This window comes from Solanum pennellii, chromosome 10 (assembly GCF_001406875.1).
Source record: "Solanum pennellii chromosome 10, SPENNV200".
Lineage (NCBI taxonomy): Eukaryota > Viridiplantae > Streptophyta > Magnoliopsida > Solanales > Solanaceae > Solanum > Solanum pennellii.
The window spans coordinates 493,329-509,401 of record NC_028646.1 but is presented as its reverse complement, the minus strand read 5'-3'; the positions used below and the strand labels follow the sequence as shown (position 1 = coordinate 509,401).

Below are 16,073 nucleotides of genomic sequence, written 5' to 3'. Positions count from 1 at the left end.
TAAATATATAACTATGCATCGATACACTAGCATTACGTATAAATATATAAAAGATTATTAGTACCCTATCAAACTAAATATATAACTATGCATCGATACACTAGCATTACGTATAAATATATAAAAAAAATAGAAGGACGAGAAAGACGAGCAAGCAAAAGAGGATAGATTGATAGGTAAATAGTCAATTTTAAAGTACGGTGTTAGCGGGTTTAGATTAGGGCCCATAGGCCCAAGCGGACCAAACCGAAAAGGACGATTAAGCTTTGGAGGGAAAACAAATAATAAATTCAAACCCATAAATGAGACAAACTACCGTAAAGCATGTCCCATTTGTTCTTTATTTTAATTAGTCATTTTTAAATTCAAAAACACAAGTCAAACAGAATCAAAATTAATTCCTAATTAAACTCATTAATTACCTCATTTCTTCTGTTCAAATTCTCCATTGGATTCTCCGTAATCCATTTATTCCCCCAAATTTCCATCATTGGGCGTTAGGGTTTTTGGAATTCGGAGATGTCGTTGGATAGCAGCAGCGATAGTAGCCGGAGTCCCGGGCCGGACTTTCATCTTTCCGATGAAATACTATCGGTCATTCCAACGGACCCTTACGACCAGTTGGATCTAGCTAGGAAGATTACTTCCATGGCTATAGCGTCTCGTGTTACCAAACTTGAGTCGGAGACGGGGAGACTTCATCAGAAGCTTAACGACAAGGATCGGGTCAATGTGGAGCTCCAGGACAAGGTCTCTCAGCTCGAGAAGGCTTGTCATGAAAATGAATTGCGGTTGCAATTTACTTGTGATGATAATGTACTGCTTGTATTTGCTTGTCTTTTCATTTCTAACGCTTGCATTTGTTTGGAACGGAAAGGCCTTAATCTAACTTTTTTTGGTAAAAAATGACAGATGAAGCTTACGAAGGAGAGGGATTCATTGGCTATGACAGTAAAGAAAATGGCTCGAGATTTAGCAAAGGTGATAAACCAGTTATCTCTTTTAAACTATTGTTGTTGAACTCCTGCTGGATTAATGGAGAAAAATATCTAAGTTGAACGTTGTTTAATACATAATTTTGTTGTTGAACTCCTGCTGGATTATTGGATTAATTTTTTTTAGAGGGTTATGCTTCAATTAGTCATGGGTTGACGCTACTGCTTGGCACTCCCTCTGTCCATTTTATAGTAATGTAATATGTACATCAAATTAACATTTTAAGCTCAATATACAGTCTAACACCGTATATTCAGCTTAAGATGTTAATTTGGCATCTATATTATATTAGTGATAGTGAACAGAAACTTGCAGTAATAAGTGAAAAGTTGGTTTGATTGAAATATCACCACATCAAGATGTGAACTTTGAATACTTAATAAATTTGAATTCTTTGTGAAAGTTACAAATTACACTACTATTGTATGAATGTTTTCAAACATTTTGGGATGTTCTAAAATGTAAAGACTAAGACTATCATGTAAGTAGGTAAAAAGAGATGATGGTTTCTTGAGGGGATCTGTATCCTTACTTAAAATATATATTTGATTTTCAAGTAGATGACTGTGAAACCTTTGTTCACTGGATACTACTAGATTGATTTTCTATGCTGTAGTGCCCCTTAAGCTATTTTTACTAGGTTATCTGATGCAACTAAGATTTGGCACATCGAGTTCAACTTAATTGATTGCAGTTTGAAGTTCCTGATCATTTGATAAATCCAAGGTGGCTCAAGAGGTTTGGGTCTTGAGCTTAGAGCGTAGGCTCGTCAATATGAAGAGGCTCAGCATGTTAAGAAGCATGCCTGGAGCATAGAGAATAGGTTCTACAGTTGGAAGAGTAGATTTATAGTTGAGAGAGAAGGCTCAGCAGGATAAACAGGAATGGGTCTTTTGAGCAAACCTATGGCTCAATGAACTAAATTCAGAGAGAGAGTCCAGAATGTTACAGTAGGTAGAGACAAAGCTGTTGTGAAAATGAATTTACAAAGTTTTCCTTTTAATGCCATGTAAAGAATTTGAGTTTCCAATCCAAATCTTAAGGTTGGAGTAGTTGAAGTAACTATAAATAGAATTAATTACTTCATCAAAAAAAAAAGTATCTATAAACCTTTTTGAGACCCTTTTCACAACTAACGTTGAACCGCTTGAATGTCTAACAAATATTAGCTGTAAAGTAATGAGAAACAAAAACTAAACCGTATTACCAGTCACAGGCTCCCTGCTTACATATTCTTTTCTTTATGAATAAATAAAGATAACCATTCCAAAGTGCAAGACAAAAAAAAGGAATGAATGTTTAACAGTTTTTGGTCAGTGAGACACTGAGATCCCTGTTGTAATGAATATCAAGGAAAGATACAGATACACAGTGCATGATAAAAGTAATGAAGTTATTTGGGAAGGCAACCCAATGCAATGTATCTTTAAAGCTTAGCCCATTGTCTCATTTTCAGGGCTGTGATAGTCATAAGTCCAACATCCTTTTAGATTTTCCTATCCCGTGAATCAACTATTGGACCAAAAAAGGGTTATTTATAGCACTGCTGCTATATATGGATCTACATTGGTGGAAGGTTTTGAACAGTTTATCACAGGGGCAATTAACTTTTAGCCAAGATTTTGGTCATTGTTTTATAAATCATCAATCACATGAAACTGAGAAGTGGGCCTAAATTGGCTTATATCGTGAGAATTTTCCACCTTAGAGAGTAAGTGATTCAGATACATTATGCTCTTTCTCAGAGAAGCCAGATCCGTCAACTTCCATATCTCTATCTTGTGATGAGAAAGCAGTCTCACCTTTCAATTTTCTTACTTCTTCATCAAGAGCCGCATTCGATGACAAAGTTAGAGCATTATAGGAGAGAGATTTATCAATATATCCTCAACATGACAGTGGTTTCCAAGCCTCTGATTGTTTGATTGAAATCTTAGTTGTAGCTTCTGCCTCTGCTATGTCATTTATTGCTTACTTGTTGCATAGCATAAACTTGCTTTCTTTATTTTTACAGTTGGAGACTTTTAAAAGGCAATTGGTGCAGTCTCTTAGTGATGATAATTCATCGGTAAGATTTCAGAATTTTGATCTCTTCACATTTCATTTTAGGAAAATCATGTAGAGAGTAACTTAGGGCCCATTGGACATACAATTTTTTCCTTTTTCAAAGAACTGTTTGGTCATACATTGTTGTCAGTTTTTTGCTCCAAGTTGAAGTTGAGTCTTTCAAGTTTGAAAAAGTGGTTGTAAGTCTTTTCCCCGCGCAAAACCTCATCTATTTTTCAAGTTAAATGCATATCCAAACACTATTCCAACTTCCATATACCCTTTTTTCACTTAACTTCAAATACTATTTTTTTCAAATATCATCAAATTCATGTCCAAATTCCTACTTAAACTTCCTAAAAGATTTTTTTGGTAATAATATTGGAATTCAGATATTTGCGCTAGTCAAATTTCTGCTTTTTAGTAGCATTAGAGCAAGACCATTTTCTTTTCTATCATGTGCTTCTGCTAGACTAAACTACCAATCTTGTTTCTGCATCTTCAGCCAGCTGAAACTGTTGATATTGGCACTTACGACCAATCTAACCATAAGGCCTATTCCGCGAAGGGTATGTCTTGGCTTCAATTTATATGTATTTCCTCTTTTGTGCTCATTTGTCATGTTCAATATGTTATGTCACACTTTTGGCTGCCTCAAGATATGGTGTTCTATCTTTGATGTTCTAAATTTTGTTTTGATGATAATATCGTGCAGAGGAGGTGAACAGCTATGCAGTACACCATTCTTTCAATGGTTCTATGGACAGCACAGTAATTAATGATGATGGTATTTAAACATTATGTTTTCTGCTTATAATATCATAATGTTGCAAAAGAAATTAACTTTGTGCCATTTTCTTGGATCCAGCCTCAAAGCGAGCTTTGCAAAGTTATTCCATGTCACCCTACATAACACCGCGTTTTACTCCAACTGGGACTCCCAAAATAATCTCCACTAGTGTATCTCCTAGAAGATATTCTGTTGCTGGATCTCCCCAGAGGATGTCTGGCGCCAACTCTCCAACAAACTCTCAATATGAGGGACGTGGTTCAATGTCATCTTTTTTCCCATCAAGTCAACAGTCATCAGCAGCTAATTCCCCTCCCAAGTCACGCCCATTGCCAGGTTCCTAAGAACTAACTTTCAATTTTCTTTTGTGAGCTTTGCAAATATTACTTTTTTCTGTTGTATTGCACTTATGGTGTTGCACATTTACAAAGGCATTCTTGCTTGAGATAATTTCAAAAAATCTTGTTACTGACTGGTTTATGTATGATCCTCTAATCTGCTTTCATTAATGCGAATTACTAGGTCAAACTCCTCGAATTGATGGGAAGGAGTTCTTCCGACAAGCTAGGTGGATAGCTAAACTACTTTCTTTCTCGAAAATTTATTTTTACTAAGCAAGTATCTTTCACCTGACAGTATCACATGTTGTTGATATAGGAGTCGCCTATCCTATGAGCAGTTCAGTGCCTTTCTGACCAACATTAAGGAATTAAATGCACAAAAGCAGTCTCGTGAGGTGATGAGCATTTTTAGTTGCGTTAACATTCTATGAATTCCTCCTATTTGTCTACTAGTAACTGAACGTCTTCTCCTATTCCTTTTCGCCATTATAAATTTAGGAAACTTTGAAAAAATCAGAAGAGATTTTCGGAACGGAGAACAAAGATCTTTATCTGTCATTCCAAGGTTTGCTTAACCGTAGTGCTCGGTGAAAGCAATAGAGTAAACACTGGTATGTGTGATTTCCCATCATATAAACTTACAGTGACATTTTGTTTCGTGTCTCATTATTTTTGCATGTGTCTAAAGGTGACCAAAGGCACCACTTCAAAAACAGAACCAGCACTAAGAGATCCTCCTCAACGCAGAAATGTGCTTAGGGAACGCAGAGTCTCTGGCTTATGAATGATTAATGTCAAGTTACATTCACTTTTTCATGGACGCATTCTGTAAATTACTGCTCTTTTTCTTTTCGTTCAACTTCATCGTACTACATCTGAAAGCAGTTGGATTAGCAGATGACAACCACAAATTGAATGAGTTTTCGAGTAGATTTCCTTCTTTTTCCGCCAACAGGTTCTCTCTCTCTCTCTCTCATGCGCGCCTACACACTAACATGTTTGTAACTCATTCACAGTGAAATGAATATCAGCAGTATTGTCAATGTGTTGTTTGCTTCAGATATGAAACAAAAATATTGTTGTTAATGTGTTGTTTCCTTCAAGCTTCATTTATGAATTTTTACGCATGTCAAGTGAGATGTAGTACTTTTGTCCAGAATTTGCTTTATAGTTATTATTACAAGTGAACCACATGATACCATCCAACATATGACCATTTTTAAGTGCAACAAACGTAAATAAATTAATTTTGGGTCTGGCTCAATCCCAAAAACTAGCTCTTAAGGGTGTTAGTAGTTCGGTTTGAATTGGTTATTGATTAAAATCAAAATCAAATCAATCTAGTCGGTTTTTTAAATTTCTAAAATCAAATCAAACCAAACGAAAAAAATAACCATCGGTTTGGTTAGTGTCGGTTTGGTTCAGTTTTTCTGATTTATTCGGTATGAAAGTAATAATTTTTGTGAAGACCTAGTATCTTGATAGACACAAATAACAAGTACATGAATAATTTACAGAAAAGCTAATGTCGGTTCAGACAAGCAATTAAGCAATATTAGAGTTATCATTACACGAACAAAGTGATTCATTTAAGAGTAAGTATGACTATTTTATGTGAAGGTAGAGTAGGTAAAGACTAAATGGATTTTGATGGACTTGGATTTGAGATTGTTATACTTGGGTTAAAGTGTTGTGCTTGATAAAATGATAAAGTTAAAGACTTAAGATAATTAACATTTAACAAATATTTTTAATTTATTTATGAATAATATATAAATAATTATAAAATTTATATATTTAATTTATCGGTTCGGTTTGATTATTTTTGAAGTTATTTTTTAGTAAAATAAAAACCAAACCAAATAGTATCGGTTTTTGAAATTTAAAAACCAAACCTAATCTAACTAAACTAAATCAAATATCGATTTTTTTAATCGGTTTGGTTCAAATTGCGATTTGATTTGATTGTTAACCATAACCATGAACAACCCTAACTATATCCAAAGCATGCTCTATACCACTATCAAACATATATATGCACAAGCAGATACAAATTTTATGTGACGTCATAAAGTTCAACACAACATACATATTAGTTAAGGTTAAGTTAATTAACTATTTATGTATTAAAAAATGTTTAGAAGAACTTTCTAAGATCTAAAAAATAATGTATTTTGTATTGTCAACAATAAACGGGAACATTATACAAAAATCAAAATAACAAACCTTTAGACTTTATTATGTTCTATAGCTACAATTTAAGAAAATTGTAATTCATGACTACAGTTTCTCCAATTCTCGCTATAAAACCGTGACCAACATGGATTTACATCAAAATATAAATATATCAGTTAAGCGAAATTAATCGAAGAGGTGTATAAAATAATTATTGAGTAAAATATGAGCGTAAAGAGGTATATATTTATAATTATATTGCTTTTATGGAATGTTAACTTAATTTTCCCTTAAATTATAATTATAGAAAGTAATTAAAAAAATTATAACTATAGAAACTTATATTTGTTATTTTTGAAATTTACTAGTAATAGAAAACCTTTTACCATATATTATTTGTTGTTTGTGTGCTATTAGAATAAATAAAAATAAAAAAAGCGGGTTATAAAAAGAAAGGAATATATTTGATGGGTCAGAAATTTGTTTGTTTTTAGGGCCAATAGAATAGAACAAATAAATAGGGTTCCTATTCTTTTTTCCTTATTATTTCATCATCCGAATTTTTGTGCTTAGCGTAAAGTGAACGAGCTGCTTCTGTAGGAACCAATTTGATCGATCGATCAATCAATCATGCAGATCTTTGTGAAAACCCTAACCGGAAAGACCATCACCCTCGAAGTTGAGAGCAGCGATACCATCGACAATGTCAAAGCCAAAATTCAGGTACTATTTTCATGCTTCACAATTTTTGTGCTGTTGTTTTCATAAATTAGGGTTTTGTATCTTGTTGTATGTGTTGAGATTGATATGATACGTATAATTGCTCAACGTGTTTGTGTTTGTCAATTCGTGATCTCAGTAGTTGATTTTGTTCTATGTACTGACTTTGGTGGACATAGTTAGGCACTGGTACCTGTTGTGGGTGTGAGGTGACAGGTATGATGTGCTTGTTTCGGGTTAAAACGGATGTGGGTGGGTTTAATTTGGTTTTTCTTAATTTAGATGTATTTTTTACTTTTTTGGCTGATTTAATTAATCACTTGGAGTATCATAGTTATGTACAAAGCTGTATGTTAAAATATAATGGCATTGATGACATATTTATTAAATACACTAGTTTTTTGGATATACGTCTCATCTGTCCTAGATTTGATGGACAGAGTTACCAAATACCTGTTATGGGAGTGAGGCAGGCATTCTGTAGGAATTAGTCATATAAAAATATATATATAGTTGCACTGTCTTTAAACACTAGCTGAGTCAGTGGATTGCGGGTTTGAGGTGATAGGTATCCCGTTGAAATTATTCATAAAAAAGTTAGTTGCACCGGCTCTTAGCACTAGCTGATTTAGTCGCATTGTCCTAGATTTGGTGGACACACATGTTGTGGGAGTAACAAATTGAAATTCAGGGAGTATTTCATATACTTAAGTACGTTTCAAATAAAACAAGGGACTTTCAAACCCTCTGTGGTAATACATAGTTCCATAGATACAGACTTTATTGGCGCATACAATGCATTTAGTCTGTATTGTCCTAGTTGTGCATAAATGGGATATGCACTTCAAATTGATGTGCATCTTATGAATGATAAACTCTCTTAAGCTACCTGCATCAAAAAAGGAACTTGCCTACTATTTACAGGTGATTAAATATATTGAATTTTAAGTATCTCCTGAATGTAAAGGCACCAGATTTTGATTGCATACTTTCAGAAAAATTTGATAGAAAACAGACAGAAGCATGCAATGATGTGTTGACACCAGAATGTAGTCTTGTGTGTGATTGATGGTGGCTTTTGTTAAAATATTCTACTGTTCTTTCTTCTCTTTTTTTTGGTAAGTATTTGGTGGAGCATTTATCTCCTTGCATGGTCCAAGTAAAGTCCCTGTTTCACTTTCAAAGGTTATCTTCACTTCTTGCTTGCCCTTTCTAATCTTCCTCGAGATGTTATTGGAGTGAATGTACAACATGTGAAGAGGATTGGTGGTGCTATCACGCTCTTTATGATATCCCATAGGCCACTGTTACAAGATATTCACCTGTTTGGAGCTTGTTTTGAAGCCTTTTATCTTGTTTAGGCACTAGGTATAGTGAACCCTTTGTCAAGCAGGTCGCAAAGATGCTAGAGACCTATGCTCCCTAAACCATGATTTTTCCCTATTTTAAGGCTAGACAGACCTGGTCAAATACAGCTCAAGCTTATGCTAAGTTTTTTACTTTCTGACTAGTTAATTTGAAGTCAACCTTAATATTTTAAGATATGCTTTGCCAAAATATGACCAACCCACGAAATGTAAGAGCCCACCATAACGCTAAAGGAAAACCTCATATTTGTACAGTCCCTATCAAAGCTATGGTCTTTAAATTACAATTGTACATACATTAACTTCTAATTGCCTAAAATATGTGATTTGCTGCATGTTGTATGGTCAAGTGTTGCCTTCTGTTCAGTTTGCCCCCTTCTTCTGCTATCTATGCCCTGACCTATCCTGTGTTTGTCCACTTCTCTTCTGTAGTATTTGTTAACTGTTGGCGCTAGTGCTAACATGTAATAGTCAATCTTCTGTTCTTCTCATTTTACTAAGAGCTGATGTGTTGCTTACCAGGATAAAGAAGGCATACCTCCTGATCAGCAGAGACTGATTTTTGCTGGAAAACAATTGGAAGATGGTAGAACCCTGGCTGATTACAACATTCAGAAAGAATCAACTCTTCACCTTGTTCTGAGGCTCAGGGGAGGAACCATGATCAAGGTGAAGACTCTCACTGGAAAGGAAATTGAGATCGACATTGAACCCACTGACACCATTGATCGTATCAAGGAACGTGTTGAGGAGAAAGAAGGAATACCTCCTGTGCAGCAAAGGTTTGTATTTCCTTTATTTCATTCAAATTGCATACACTAGATTTGTGGTTTTCAGTGTTTGTGTTTTCTCCTCTTCCTCGTGCCATACTACTTCCTCTCCCCCCAAACTATGAGACCAAAAGATCAGTTATGTTGTATGTGCGATGCTGTGTGCCTGGCCTATGAATCTTTTTTGGAATTCCCTTCAAATTTGTGCAGGTTGTCATGTTTCTCTTCCCTGTTATTTCTAGCATTCCAGTAATAACTGTACTTCTTTAGGACTTGAAAAGATTTCTATTATTCAATGCCCTTATATGCCCGATTCCATATTTGTAATCATCCTTAGACCATAGGTGTTACAATTGAATGTCTCATATGATTTGCTTAAATGCAGTGTAATTAAGGATAGAGGGAATGTGAAATCCTCATGTCCATTTTGGGTCATACCCCAGGTTTTAGATTATACAAATGAACTTTTGTGTGGTTTATTTGATAGCATAAAATTAAAGACTTAATGACTTGAAATATATGTCAGGTAGTTCTTAAAAAACTGGTAGTGCTGCAAGCTTAAGTGCGTTGTAAATAGGGAACGGGTCTAATAGGTCTTGCATCTGCAATTCTGCTTAATACATCGTCTAGAAAACTCAGCAGGTCTCATAAAATTTATAGATCTTGCAATCTGCATCTGCTCTCATTAGTCATATTTTATCAGTCTTATTTGAGACCTGCCTGCTAGCATTGCCATAAAAATGGTGGGCATCCTGGTGTTTGTTTTTCCAAGTTGGGTGTAAATTATTTTTTTTTGGGATAATCATGACATCCTTGGGGTGGTGAATGATTCGAAGCTCTATCAACAATGTTCTGCCCCTCTGCCTTTCTTGAACACAAGGTTTTTGTCTTCAGCAGAATTCTAACCCCTGACGTGCATCTTACCCACATCACATATTGCAATCGTACCACTAGACCGAAGCCCTGGAGACTTTCAATTCTCTCTCTTTTTGAGAGATATTTCGCTTAGTATTGACTTCGTAAAAGGATTTTCTTGCTAGTACACAGATAAAATCAACATGTAGTTTGTTATAATAATTTTGGACAAGTTTGCTTATTCGCTTTCTTATCAGTGACAGTGAATGCCAAAAAACAGAACTATATGAGTGCTCAGTCTATGGTGTTTGTATCTTAACGGATTGAGATCATAGAAAATATGAAAACATTATATTTCTCTTCATTAACCATTTTGGCAGACTTATATTTGTCTGTCATGATCATTATAGTACTATAGCACATCAGTATATGGCTTTTACTTGTATACCATTTCTTAGTTTATGGGAAGTCTTGGTGTACCTATTTGAGATGTTGTAGGATTTCACCTTCATCTTATGGGCAGAATGTGCAGAGTGTCTCGTAGACATTGAAGTAGTTGATATATTTATTTTTGTGAACGACCTACCCAGTTTATCTTTACTCTGTGTGATACAAGTTGTGTGTTATTTATTTTTGGCAGTTTGAGACAGTGGATTTACACTTTATACTTTTGGTTTAATGCAGGCTTATTTATGCCGGAAAACAGCTAGCAGATGACAAGACAGCTAAAGACTATAATATCGAAGGTGGTTCTGTTCTTCACCTTGTTCTTGCACTTAGGGGTGGCAGACTCTAGGTTGCACTTAACTTGGTGAAAACTTAGATGTCCTGTCTTTATTCCATGAATTTGGGATGAACATTCTTCTGTTCCCTTTTTTGGTGATGTACGATTGGAATAAACAGGAAAAAACTTGTGTTTGAACGTTTTGTGATTGTCTGCACCTTATGTTAAATTCAGGTTTAATGGTCTCTTTTTTTTCCATTTCTTGCTGCAATGTGAAGAGGCTTTTACTCCCTTCAGATATGCTCATAAATTGCTCCGCTGCGAACCATATGTATATAATACTCCTTTACCTAGGAGAAACTTGTGAGAACTCTGATGGACAAAAAATACTAGGTGATTCTTTCCATCTGTTCTAGTCTTGGTGGATAGAATTACCTATTAATGGTGGCAGGTGGTGGGTATTCCGCGAACAAAACAAAAAAAAGCTTTTACACAATGACTCATTGGTAAAACAAAACTACTTCAATCATTGTCATTGTTGTTGGTGAAGAGTATTTGGACTCTTTAGCTTGTCAAAGAATGCTGCAACCATAAACAATATTTTGTCAAACATGGTCCCATTTTTTCTGCCGTCCTTTCACCTGTTTGGATTCTTAATCTTTTGATAAAACTCTCTCAATCTAAAAAGTAGAGCAATCTTGATACTGCACGGATCCTTTCACCTGCCAATGTGTGAACACTTTGAAAGTTTCATGTGCTCACAAGTTCAAACCACAAAATTCACATAAAAACATTATTGGTATAAGTTTATTTTTTTCATCGAGTATTCAGTATTGAAGCCTGACATTCTTAATTTGTATCGCGTAGAATCCCATTTGCGGGAAATGCTCTCTATCATGGATTTCTATATTTCTAGGGTTCGAATCCGAATCACTAGTTAAGAAAAAAGTAGCTTCATCCACTGCACCTGCACCATACGGGCTTTGGTGATTATTGATATTAGTAGCTTGTAAGTTGATGCCCAAAAAAATTCCATGCCGCAACTATTATGGTTTGACAAGTGACAAAAGAGTGTATTGTCATCAATTTCAGGTCCTTCAAAATAAGCATTGACAACATTTAAAATACGTCTAGTTGATTTGTTTGAGAATTAGAGACATAGATTTATGAAAATTTACCAATTTTGTGTTTAAATTATAAGCACCTAGGCTAATATAGTATTTTGATAATAATATTATTTTTATATTATACTATAAGAGGAGCTTAATAATATACATATGGATAACACAAGTTTGATGCGTGTCAAACATTATGTGCCTTTCACCCTCCAACCAAATTCAATACATTAACTAATTATTAGCCACACTTTTAACTCAAATAAAACATACATTAAAAAATTAATAATGCATGCATAGAAAAACACAATTTGTAAAATTATTATACGTGACTAGGTGTTTAATTAGGAAATGGCATTAATTGTGATGGTTCTTAAGTTCAACTGATAGATGACTTTTAATCAAATTTACAATTCCACTATGCTTAGATTAATCATGTCATGTCATTAAATTTTGTGATCATAAAAAAAAAAAAACAAATTGCAAGTCATGACACGTCAACTATATTTGGCAAAAACTAATTAATGATACTAAAAATATGGAGTTTTGTGTGATCCCAAGTGGCAACTCCCTAAGATAAAAGGCTACGTTAAACTATTTTTTTTAAAAAAAGTTATAAATTTATAAATGAAGCACATAAAAATTATGTTGTTGTTTAAATTATAACTGATCATATATAGGAGATTAATATTATTGGTTCTTAAAAGTCATCAATGCAAACAATGCCGTAATTCAAATTTAAAATAATTAAATGAATAAAGATTAACCTAAAAGCAATATTGGCATACATACTTCCTCCATTTATTTTTACTCGTTCATTATTTCAAAAATAGATTTTCGTTATTATCACTTGAAATTTTTAACAAATAAAAAAATTCATATTTTCCTAATTATTACACTTATTTTCAATTATTTTCCAAGACCTAATTACCAAAAAATCAATTAATATGCAATTATGTCAAACACATATTAACTATTATTTTTTAAGAGACGTGTAAAGTTTAAAGTGGACTTATACAAGTGAACAGAAGCTACCCTATGGTTAGGGGTCAATCTGAATCATCTTCGATGAAAAATTACACTATTTATATATGATTAAAATAATTTTTAGACATATACATATAAGAGATATTACACGCCTTTCGATTAATTCATATGTCTATTTTTTTATATTTTAAATTTTTTAAGTGAGAAATTTTGACTCCGCGCTGAGCGGATGAAGTTTTTATTTGCTGAGGCAAATGCTAAATGCATGCTGCTTCTAATTCCTTATCCATTTTAATAAGGAAAAATTACGTTTAATTGTCATTTTAGAATTGCGAAACTGACTGTCCCATGCATTTCTTTTAACTTTTTTTTAAAAAAAAACATCTTTTTTTAGTATATGTATATATGTCAACAAAAATTCACCTAAGTAGCTTTCTGATTTTTTTAATTAAAATAAACAAATTAAAAACACAACTTTTACCACTAGATATGTGGAAAACTAAAGTAGTAATATTTCTACACAAGGGACAAAAAACACTACTAATCTTTCTGTTTAAAAAATGATAACTTAGTTTGATTTGAAACGAAATTTAAGAAAAAAAATAGATTTTTTAATCTTGTGATTCTAAATTGAAGTTATGTCAAATGTATCAAAATGTCATTTAATCTTGTGATCTTAAACATGTCACGTGAAAAGTTAAAGTTAAAGTGTTATAAAAAAAGGAAGGGAATCATTCTTTTTGAAACAGACTAAAAAGGAAATATGATCATTTTTTCCCTACAAAATGTTCAATCACTATGTGCATAAATATTTTGATTAAATTGGTGCGAAAATAATAATAATATTTTTATAAAAAAAATTAAAAAGTTTTTCACTATTTTAATAAAATTAATTATTTTTCGATGAACTGATTAGATGAGAGATAAATTGCGATAATTATTTTTTATAACATAAATTTTCTACTAATCCGATATTATTTATATGTCGGAAGTTGAAAAAAAGTTTCAACGCTTTAGAAAATCGTACCAAACTAACTGTGACAACATATATATCACTGTGTAAAAGGATGTCCACTTTTGGTCTAATGTAGGTAAGAAAATCAACACTAATCTTTCTAAATTATTATATTATATATATGTATATATATGACTCAACACGTGTTCTTTCTTTTGTTATTCGTGAATATTATATATCTCCAAGTTCATGGATCGAACCTTTCGAAGCATGAATAAAATTTTATATTGATAATTAAAAAAATTTACCGTAGTACATACAAGATGTTTAATATTATTAGTGATGTAAGATCTTTTAAGAAAACTATATGATCTTAAACAACATTTTTAAATCAATAATCTTACAATACTGTTGATTTGCTTATTAATAGTGATAAAGTAAAATATAAAACGATATCTATTGAGAAGTTTTTCTTTTTCAAAAACTCAAATAAGCTAAGGTTATGATCGATTAAGAATGAAAAGAAACTTCATTCCGTTACATAATGTCTTTGTGATAAATCTGACAATAACATATTCAGAAAAAATCAATTAAATGAAATCTGAAGAGGTTAAATATACGTAAATTTGATTACTATTTGATGAAGATAAAGAGATAAATTTTTAAAATATATAAATTAAAGAGTAGTTGTATAATTCTATTCAACATTTCTTCAATTTTGAAAATGGTGTATTTGTTATTTTTACTCATTTTTAAGTACTTTAAATTACTTTTTTACTCGTAAAACTTCAACATTTCTCTCGTAAAATATATGTTCAAATATAACTTCATCGGATACTATTTATTTTTTTAATTCATATATCAGGGTCCACATGAAATTCTTGGTATGGACCCACTCCTTATTAGACATCTTAAACCCTCCTACTATATATATATATATATGTATTGGTTCATCAAAAAGAATCTAACATAACATATATGTGAGTTTATAAGAGCTTATTGATCATATCTTATCATATATAATATATATACACAAATAATATTATTAAATATTATGGGTAAAGGAAGAACAGCTTGTTGTGATAAAAGTAAAGTGAAGAAAGGGCCATGGACTCCTTCTGAAGATTTGAAGCTTATTTCTTTCATACAAAAACATGGCCATGGCAATTGGCGTGCCCTTCCTAAACAAGCTGGTACGTATCTTTATTTGTTGTAGCAGATAATACGTGTCTCAACGATCTTTTTAAAAAAAAATTATTTATCGACTTGATTGCTAAGTTAGCATGCATGTCAGTGTATAGAAGTTTTAACTCGTTATTTATATTGTCGTATGTGTATAGGGTTATTGAGGTGTGGGAAGAGTTGCCGGTTGAGGTGGATTAACTACTTAAGACCTGACGTAAAGCGAGGGAATTTCACCCCACAAGAAGAAGACACCATTATTAACCTACATCGCGCTTTTGGCAACAGGTATATATAGAGTGAGTGAGAGATAGATAATTTACGTTGTATGTCTATGTTTTGAAATTAATTTCACGTGTATGATGGTACAGGTGGTCAAAGATAGCATCTCATTTACCAGGAAGAACAGATAACGAGATTAAAAATGTGTGGAATACTCATTTGAAGAAGAGATTAGTTGTGATGAAGAAAGAGGAATGCAAGTCTTCTTCATCATCAACTTCAACAAGTAGTCATCAAGGCCAATACATGGATAATAATAATAATAATAGCACTACTTTAGAGTCTCTCTCTCCCACTTCTTCCAAGGCTAATGATCAAGTTATGGACTTTTGGGAATACATGTTGGATACTAGTAGTACTCCTACTAGTATTAATAATTTGGATCATTTAGACAGCTACTCCAAATTGGACATTACTAGTGAACATCATCCTCAGCAGCTTGTAGATGAATATGAATGCCAAAAGTGGTTGACATACTTGGAAATTGAACTAGGACTAACAACAAATAATCAACAAGAAGACCACCAAAATAACTTCATGCAACTCTAGATGGGGAGTTTAAGTTCTATACAGTGTCCGTCCATGTAACAATTTAAATTTACATACACTAACAGCGATGTATATTACTTAAATGAGCTAGGAATAACATTTAGTACCTGGCTAGCACAAAAACTCATTGTACCTTTCAGCTAGAAATAATAAATAAAGGCATGTCTGCATGTTCATCATATATACTAGCAGTTTCAGTTTGGTTATTTCTGTTGCTAA

At 33.0% G+C, this 16,073-nt stretch overlaps 3 protein-coding genes across 3 annotated transcripts; all 3 read left to right on the top strand.

The window, feature by feature from the left end:
- Positions 1 to 362: 362 nt before the first annotated feature.
- LOC107032182 (uncharacterized protein At4g15545) lies at positions 363 to 5,103 on the top strand. The gene is made up of 10 exons (XM_015233768.2): positions 363 to 816; positions 913 to 981; positions 3,011 to 3,064; positions 3,548 to 3,611; positions 3,758 to 3,829; positions 3,911 to 4,168; positions 4,355 to 4,400; positions 4,490 to 4,568; positions 4,672 to 4,784; positions 4,862 to 5,103. Exons 1-9 carry the CDS (start codon positions 520 to 522, stop codon positions 4,762 to 4,764), a joined length of 1,032 nt encoding a protein of 343 aa, XP_015089254.1. The 5' UTR covers positions 363 to 519; the 3' UTR covers positions 4,765 to 4,784; positions 4,862 to 5,103.
- A 1,745-nt stretch (positions 5,104 to 6,848) lies between these two features.
- LOC107002818 (ubiquitin-NEDD8-like protein RUB2) lies at positions 6,849 to 11,042 on the top strand. The gene is made up of 3 exons (XM_015200992.2): positions 6,849 to 7,071; positions 8,958 to 9,217; positions 10,745 to 11,042. The coding sequence occupies exons 1-3, from the start codon at positions 6,979 to 6,981 to the stop codon at positions 10,854 to 10,856; spliced, it is 465 nt and encodes a 154-aa protein (XP_015056478.1). The 5' UTR covers positions 6,849 to 6,978; the 3' UTR covers positions 10,857 to 11,042.
- A 3,785-nt stretch (positions 11,043 to 14,827) lies between these two features.
- LOC107002014 (transcription factor MYB58) lies at positions 14,828 to 16,060 on the top strand. The gene is made up of 3 exons (XM_015199947.2): positions 14,828 to 15,034; positions 15,182 to 15,311; positions 15,395 to 16,060. The coding sequence occupies exons 1-3, from the start codon at positions 14,896 to 14,898 to the stop codon at positions 15,852 to 15,854; spliced, it is 729 nt and encodes a 242-aa protein (XP_015055433.1). The 5' UTR covers positions 14,828 to 14,895; the 3' UTR covers positions 15,855 to 16,060.
- Positions 16,061 to 16,073: the final 13 nt, after the last annotated feature.

Coding starts and splice junctions, on each gene's coding strand:
- LOC107002014 (XM_015199947.2), top strand. CDS start 14,896: ATGGGTAAAGGAAGAACAGCTTGTTGTGATAAAAGTAAAGTGAAGAAA. Junction 15,035..15,181: donor TGCCCTTCCTAAACAAGCTG/GTACGTATCTTT, acceptor GTATGTGTATAG/GGTTATTGAGGTGTGGGAAG. Junction 15,312..15,394: donor CATCGCGCTTTTGGCAACAG/GTATATATAGAG, acceptor ATGATGGTACAG/GTGGTCAAAGATAGCATCTC.
- LOC107032182 (XM_015233768.2), top strand. CDS start 520: ATGTCGTTGGATAGCAGCAGCGATAGTAGCCGGAGTCCCGGGCCGGAC. Junction 3,612..3,757: donor TAAGGCCTATTCCGCGAAGG/GTATGTCTTGGC, acceptor AATATCGTGCAG/AGGAGGTGAACAGCTATGCA. Junction 4,169..4,354: donor CAAGTCACGCCCATTGCCAG/GTTCCTAAGAAC, acceptor GCGAATTACTAG/GTCAAACTCCTCGAATTGAT.
- LOC107002818 (XM_015200992.2), top strand. CDS start 6,979: ATGCAGATCTTTGTGAAAACCCTAACCGGAAAGACCATCACCCTCGAA. Junction 7,072..8,957: donor ATGTCAAAGCCAAAATTCAG/GTACTATTTTCA, acceptor GTTGCTTACCAG/GATAAAGAAGGCATACCTCC. Junction 9,218..10,744: donor ATACCTCCTGTGCAGCAAAG/GTTTGTATTTCC, acceptor GGTTTAATGCAG/GCTTATTTATGCCGGAAAAC.